Source organism: Perkinsus marinus (assembly GCF_000006405.1).
Source record: "Perkinsus marinus ATCC 50983 genomic scaffold scf_1104296973372, whole genome shotgun sequence".
NCBI classification, from domain to species: domain Eukaryota; phylum Perkinsozoa; order Perkinsida; family Perkinsidae; genus Perkinsus; species Perkinsus marinus.
This window is the reverse complement of record NW_003201432.1, coordinates 49,230-56,920: the sequence shown is the minus strand read 5'-3', so window position 1 is coordinate 56,920 and position 7,691 is coordinate 49,230. Positions and strand designations below refer to the sequence as shown.

At 52.0% G+C, this 7,691-nt stretch overlaps 2 protein-coding genes across 2 annotated transcripts in view; one reads left to right on the top strand and one right to left on the bottom strand.

Moving 5' to 3' along the window:
* Positions 1-532: 532 nt before the first annotated feature.
* Pmar_PMAR026695 (hypothetical protein) lies at positions 533-3,198 on the top strand (the record flags this gene model as incomplete). Its single annotated transcript, XM_002766208.1, has 7 exons — positions 533-767; positions 1,334-1,395; positions 2,485-2,564; positions 2,643-2,691; positions 2,744-2,812; positions 2,954-3,059; positions 3,152-3,198. The coding sequence occupies 7 exons, from the start codon at positions 533-535 to the stop codon at positions 3,196-3,198; spliced, it is 648 nt and encodes a 215-aa protein (XP_002766254.1).
* Positions 3,199-5,571: 2,373 nt separating this feature from the next.
* Positions 5,572-7,691, bottom strand: part of Pmar_PMAR026694 (conserved hypothetical protein) — a gene marked incomplete at both ends in the record, with an annotated part of 3,471 nt that continues 1,351 nt past the window's right edge. Inside the window, 3 exons of the mRNA XM_002766207.1 lie at positions 5,572-5,843; positions 5,880-7,418; positions 7,494-7,601. Of these exons, the coding sequence (XP_002766253.1) occupies positions 5,572-5,843; positions 5,880-7,418; positions 7,494-7,601 (1,919 nt within the window). The remainder of the gene's footprint in view (positions 5,844-5,879; positions 7,419-7,493; positions 7,602-7,691) is intronic.

Genomic DNA, 7,691 nt, shown 5'->3' with positions numbered 1-7,691 from the left:
CTTCGTACGCACGCAACCAAAGCTCCAGCCGGCAGTGACCATGATTTCGGTAAAGCCCTTCAAGACCTCTAGGCGGAGGCCACAAAGACCATCAATACGGACATATTCGACGACGAGCACTTCAAGGATGGAGGTGGCTGTCAATTACCCGACGCGGGCCATTCCCTCTCAGACGCTCATCAGACCTTCGGCCGCAGAGTGGCCGCCATTCTGTGGAAGGTAGGGCAGTCTTCGGGCTTCTCAGACGCCCTCCGCGCCGTAGAGGGAAGGCCCATCGAAGGACAGGTCTCCACCCTGGGAGCCTTGGCTGAGATTGCAGCAGCAAAGGCAAGGGAGAAACTCAAGCGCTCACTGAACCTCCCGATCGCGACGCCAGGACCGGCCAACTCCGTCGATGGGAAGCTGCTCAGCATCCTGGTGGAAAATTAGGTGTCGACGACCGTGACATCGGGAACTCTGCGAAGAGGGTCTGCTAATCGGCATTTCGCGAGAGATCGTCCCGTGTCCCATCTTCCCCAGATACAACAAAAAAATGCACCTCCCCTTCCCGTCCAAAACAATCGGCGACGGCTTCAAGAACTACTCATCCATGAGAGATCCTACTGTCATCGATACTGTTGAGGAGACGTTGCGCAAAGAGGAGGCCCAAGGCTTCATCAGGAAACTGAACGAGGGGGAGATCCTCGATCGCAACCGGAGCTTCGTCCCTCGAGGAGCCATCCCAAAGAAAGATGGTGGGGCGAGAGTGATCGACGACTACCTCCGGGGTAACATAAATCTCCGGGCCAGAGTTCCGAACACCAATAAGCTCCCATCCGCGACCTGTACTCGGAGATTGGTGGGTGAGCTGCAGCAGAAATACCCCGTGAGGAAGTGGCTCGGAGCCACTGGCGAAAAGGAGCCACCGGCTCCTCTTCGAGCCGGACCTGGAGAGTGCGTACCGCTTCCTGAAGATCCACCCCGAGGAGAGACGGCACCTATCCTTCTGCCACGAAGACAGCAGCGGCGTTGCCTCCTACTTCGAAAACTGTTTAGGCTGCACGCGTGTGTGTGGAATCTTGTCCATTCGTGGCCTTTCGAGTGGACTACGCGCGTTGATCGATATTAGTAGAGCAGAAGGGCTCCGGTATGAGGGAGTCTTCTGGAAATTTTTTCTTCGGTATATGCTCCGCTCGCTTCGCTCGCTTAGCAATTAGCCACAATTTCGGGGACTCGATTGCGTTCAGTCGAGAACATATGGGGCAATGGGGCACGCTGCGTGCCGCACGCAAACACATATTCTGATCGGACGTATCCCGGCGGCGACGACCTAAGCCGTCGCACGCATCCTCAGCACAAAGACCTTCTCAAAAGCCAGGAGCGGAACGCTGCAAGATGAGAGACGAAGAACACAAGGTACGATCAGTTGCTGGCATATATCAGCTCCTCGTCCGAGGACGAGGGGAAAGAAGATGACAAGATTGAGTGTCCGATCAACAACAGCCACCACGTGACATAGCAGGGTGGCCGTGGAACTGCACCTACGTGCTGACCGTCTGATGATCTGCGCGCGTCAAACAAGATAGATGAACAAGATGCTTGTCGCGCGTTGAGGTACCACTACGACGATCTGGGCAGTCGCCTCTAACAGCAATCCTGTCCGTTTCGACTTTTTTATCTTTATTTATCTCCCCGTGGTCGATTTACTCGCGTACGTTGCCTAGGAGATCTAGGCCGCACGCGTGCGTACGGAATCTTGTCTATTCGTAGCGTGTTGAGTGGAGTAAGCGAGTAGGTCGATATTAGTAGAGCAGACGGGCTCCGGAATGAGGGAGACTTCTGGGACTTTTTTCTTCGGTAACATCAGGATGTGATTGGACTTTGATTATCAAAGTTTGATATCAAGTTTAAAACATCTCCTGATGACAAACTCACCCTCAAGCGGGAACTCAAGTGTTGGGTTTTTCAGCGGGGTGAATGGATCGACCAAGAAAACGTTACATGTTGCGCTCCAGGTGATAACTTCTTCCGGTCATACATGAAACTCCTCGTTTCCTTCTTGTCTGGACTACTCTCCCTCACGGTGATGGGAGGTCAGGTGACTCCGTTTCTGATCGAGTCACAGGCGCTGCGCTCGCTAGAGAATATAGAGTATCGTGAATACGAAGACGAAGATAACCTGACCCTGGTGCAGAATCCCGACGCTCCTGTGGATTGTGAAATATCTCGCTGTTGGGTTGCAGTGCCGAGTGGAAGTAAAGTAAGACCATTTTCAATTGGCGTAGTGAGTTGGATGGTTGAGTACTTGACAGCAGGATAATGACTAGCCGAGTAATCACATGGATATACATATATTTCTCTTTGTACAAGCAGAGTGCTTGAAGCAGGTACTCTGCTCAACTTTATCGTGTTTTACGGTGTGTTTTAGTACTGTGGGTTGGGAATGCATTGAGGACAGCAGTGTGGCTCCAGCAGCTCGCTGACACCTAGCTGTCTTTCTCTCAGACGGTCGTCGGCTTGTTGGTTATGGCTATCCCTAAGCCCAGTGTCCCAGCTGATGTCAAAAAAGCGATCGCAAAAAAAAGGTAAGCATTACCCACTGAATATGGTTCCTTCTCATGCGAGGCGGGGCTCTTACATTCATCTGAACTTACCTTATATAGGCCGAGTGGATGCAAGAAGCCGGGTGGGGCCATCGGCATCATCTATGAGGTAAGCTTGATGGAATCCTCTAAGTTGAAGCTGGTGCCATTTGCACTCTCAGTTGTTGGTCGCCAACCTATGGAAAGATGAAGGAATCGAAGGGAGACTTCTATCAGGGATGTTCCAAGACGTGAGTCTACCACGACACTTTTCGTGGAACTGTTCGACTCGTACAGTGCAGTTATCTATTCTCGCAGAGATGAGACTGAGTCTCAAGGAGTCTCCTTGAGACTCCCATTTCGGAAATGGCTTCAATACTTGTTCCTTTCAGCTCCCTAGAGTTAAGCCGAACTGGGATGTCGTCTACACCCAGCTGAAGCCTGTGGATCATGCTCAAATCGCCCTGTATGAAAAACTCAAGTTTATGCAAATATTGGGTAAGTTTATTCGGTCAACTCGGGACATGTCAGGATGTGTCTGAATTCCCCGCATCGCGCTCATTAGGCATACGGAATATCTCTGTTCTCAGACGAGGGTGGAGGAGCCCTCTTAGTTTATGCCCGCTACAACGCTTGAAAGGCTGTCGTCACAGAGTCGTCAAGTCGTCAACCTTGTTATTCCCTTTCGTTCGTTCTTCAACATTTCATGATATTTTTTCTGTCGTTCTTTCCAAAAGATCGATGATTCTTGTCCTGATCTCGTCAACAGGACAATGTTAGTCAACCCTTATCCGAGTACAGTAGACAATTTTTTTCACGTACTTCGTCTATGCGCTGCGCGTGAGAACACAGTACTACCTTCGCCTTACGATCAGTACGATTATTATTGCCAGTCTACAGCGTACCTCCCTAACCTACAGGACCCCCTTGTGTTACACCAGTTACGGGACAGCTTCCCACGGGATCTGAACTCAGCGACGACATCTAGAACAACGCCATAGACCAATCATCACAACCACCAATCTTCTCTCGGGCGACCCCGCAGAGCCCAGCGCCCAACTGCATGATTTCGGGGAGCGATATCGGGAGGCGTGTAGAATAGCTAGACTCATAACGCAAGAGGGAATGGTGATGATTGAATACGATAATAAAAATACAATAAACTTTCGTATTGGTAGAGAGAAGATCATCGCCGAGGTGCAATGCCAAATTGTCGGAATCCAGGCGCCAACGATCCTCTCATATACCAAAAGTCTGAGGAGAAATAGTGGATGTAAATGATAACCGTCGAGTGACCTGAGGTCGGCAACTTTCATGCTTGACGGAACTCTGACGTCAATCGGCTGTTTGCTATCAAGCGGGAAGATCTTCGACACGACTGAATCGGAGATATTTCGGGTATCAGCCAATCGTCTTTACGTAGCGTCTTTCGAATTTTGTTCTCCCGAGTCGTTGCCACCTCGCCGATTTGGTTGGCCTCGACAACGTGAGGATGAATTTTGTTAAACCTTTTGATGACTCGTCCTCCCGTTGATGTGTTTGCATCGGCGATTGAACGATCGTCTCGAGAACAATGACGATGCAAAACATACCTGCAGGCGGCATTCGAACGGCAGCGAAGTTATTCGGCCTCACCGAACCAACTACCCAACGCTCTTGGATAACGAATCCGGCATGTTTTCTCATATTTAATAGTTGATTAGCAAGAAGCGAGTCTCAAGTTCAACATAGTAAATAAGGGAGCCGTCGATGCGCGGGCTTACAGATATTAGTGCCTTGGATGTTGGCTGTTCGGCCCTTTCATAAGGTATTTGCCCGCCCAGGAAATCGACGGCGGGAATGTGTCAAATCGCGTGGAATGATACTTCGCCAGTCATTATATACGAGTTAACAAGTTTCGGAAAATACAATTATCATAGAGCATGATACACCGAGTCATGCGAGTACAACAAATCATCATGACATGTCTTATACTGCGAACTCGGTCGACTTAATTACGGCCACTCTTCCTCCTTGGCCGCCGCTTCATCCCTTTGATTCAGTCTTGAGTCGTCCAAGAATCCGAAGAGCTTCGGTCCAGATCCAACTTCGAGGCTCGCCATCTTCAAGTTGCTGCCAGTGCTTCAGGTCCAGTCTTCTCCAACTCCCTCCGTCCTTCAGGTTTTTCTCTCGAGGCTTGACCAACAGGAACTGGATCCAGCATATGGTAGAGTGCCAGGGTAGGTACCGGTAGACATGTCACTGGTCAAGATTGGCCCAGGTGCTGAGGGACTCAAAATCATGAGATCGCCACCTTCTATGCGCAGGTACATTGTACCTGGTACAACATCCCGGAGGGTAGGCGCAAGAAGGGGCTGACCCATTGGAGAGGTCAGAGCAGCATGCATCGAGGCATCAGTCCCTTGGTCCTCTCTAACCCTAAAGGTTAGCAGAGGATGGAGCTAGGCTCTCTTTTCATTTCTTTTCTGGTGCTCGGGACTTGAGTTCATATAGTAAGAACTCGCACCGTGCTCGAGGCACAGACCACAAACCTCTGGCGTAGGCAAGATCCAGAGGCGGGTCTTAGCGACATCAGAGATCGCAAGGACCGAGTGACAGTACCGGACACCACACCACTAGACCAAGGGGCACGAAGCCCATCACCCGGCTTGATTGTTAGACATCCCGGAGGGTAAAGCCTGCAGTGACCCAGGGGTAGCTTGCCGCGCCCTGGCATGGTCCGGCCCATAGCCTTCACCAGGAACTTGTGGACAGCGGCCTCAAGAGCAAGACACATCCAGACTTCAGGAGTTGGAGAGACCTGACCATCCACACCAGCGAACAACTATCCAACAGCTCACCCTTCCGCTTTCTCCTTCCCGAGCCCTTCTTCATCAAGTGGCCGATCTCGGACTTTACTCTCCAGGAATCGGCGTTGGACGCCAGAGTACTCATGGAAAGGACAAAAACAGAACTGTCCTGGGCCTTGGATGAACGCCAGCAGAGACGCTGACGCCATCAGTCCGCACTGCTAAGGCTGAGTCTCCGCTTCTCGGAGATTCTTCAGCCACTCGAAGGTCAGCTTCGCCATCTTCAGTAGGGAAGGACGATACCGACGGTCGAGGATCATCTTGTAATTCGCCTTCGGCAGAACTCGCGAAAGCTTCGAGTCGCGTCGGGCACCGTCCAATAAAGGACAGTCTCGTAATAAGTGCTTCACATCTCCGTTGTCCCAGCCGCAGGGGCAGGAAGGATCGGCTCTGATGCCCATCGTACACCGGTGGTGCGGTGTGGGGGCATGACCTGTAATTAAGGCAGCAAGCTCAGGAGAAGACCTACCAGCCTTCAAATAGCGCTTGGCGTGGCTGTAGCCCCATAGAAAGTCTTTAACTGACGTTCCTAGGGTACGCCTCTTGTCAATCCACCATTGGCGGGTCGACTCCGAAGCTGCTTCCTTAGCCATCTTTTTAATAAATGCCGTGGAGACTTGTGGCGACGGATAACGGTCCAAGGGGAAGAAAGCCTTCCGCCCGATGTTGGCCAGCACGTCGACTTCTTCATTCCATCTGGCTCCTTCATGGCCCGGACACCAATGGATGTCGGCTCGGACCAGTAGGGAGAGTCGAGCGATATCTTGGGCTATGCCAGAACGCTCGGTCGTCACTCGATTCTTGATCGTTAATATCGATGCCTGAGAATCGGTAAAGACACGCCATTGCTTACCTTTGTGCTCTGAGAAGGCGATCCATCTCAAAGCGCGACGAATCGCTTCCAGTTCACATTGGTGTATGGTTGCATATCGAGGCAGCCGAAATGACTGTTTCTCAACAGCAGAGCCATCAATAATCGCTATAAAAGCGCCGCCAGCGCCGTCGCCATGCTTCGAGCCGTCGGTGAAGATGGCCGGGGCCTCATATTCCACTGCCTCCTTCAGCGCCTCCTTCCTTGGACGAATAGTCGTAGGGAGGGGAGGGATCCAAGGAGGAAGGGGATGGGGCGTCCTCTTCTCGACAAGCCAGCCTCCTTCAACTAGACCGATGCCAGGAGCCTTCCTCAAAGCCTCGTTGTCTCCTATGGCAGCCGATCTTCTAGCTCCTAGGGTCTGCACCATGATACTGGCCGGCACGATGCCTGCCATCATGGTGACTGCTGCTGTAGAGGCCGTCCTCGGTGCTCTTATGGCGACTCTGGCTACAAAGCCAGAAAGATTATCTACGATCTTACTAAGATTAGGTGAGCCCGAAAGGACAGGAGCCCAAATGGAGGCCGCATGGGCAAGGAAAGGTAGAACTGCTTGGTGCCATGTGCGGATAATCCGACGATGGTCCAAGCCAGCTCGTTCCCAACCAAGCGCTTGCAGCAGTCCAATCCGTTTCCGTGCCTCGGCACACTTTTTCCTGATGTGGACCGCAAAGGTCAGTCTCTGGTCGACGAATAGGCCGAGGATCTTCACGACCTTCTCCCTTGGGATGGCTCCTCCGTCAATGAAGAGCGCTGGGACCTGTAGCTTGGAACGACACATATAAGCACACTTACTAGGCGAAAGGGTCAGGCCAGAGGCCTTTCCCCAAAGCGTGATAAAGAACTCTATGCAGTTCCACTTCGTCAGGAAGTCCTTCTTTCCCTTGGTAGTCAAGACCAGCGTCTTATCATCAGCATAAAAGGTGCTGATGAGGCCTTCAATCGGTCGCAGGAGTGAAGCTAAGGATAGCGTCGAGATGGAGTACAACAAGGGTCCTAAGACGGACCCTTGTGGCACTCCCCGTTGAAGGACCACCGAGGCTTCGTCGGCGCCAAACTCTAGGTGTACCTGCTGTCCGGTAAGCCATGACCTAAGGGTGCGCACCAAGTATGGTGGCACTCCTAGACGGTTGAGCTCTGAAATGATAAAAGAATGCTTAACGCTGTTGAAAGCATTGCTTTCGTCTAGCGTAAGCAAAAGGGTATGGTGACCCTTCTTTCCCATTCCACTCTTGTAGGCTTCGACGATCCTCTCCAATGCCGTGTCGCAGCTGCGACCGCGGCAGAAGCCATGGATCTCCGGCACTCGGAACTTGTCGCCTAGGCTGTGAAGAAGCCTCTCAGCGATGACGGACTCAAGGAGCTTGCTAGCGCATCGAAGTAATACCACAGGACGCCAGCCAGAAGCCG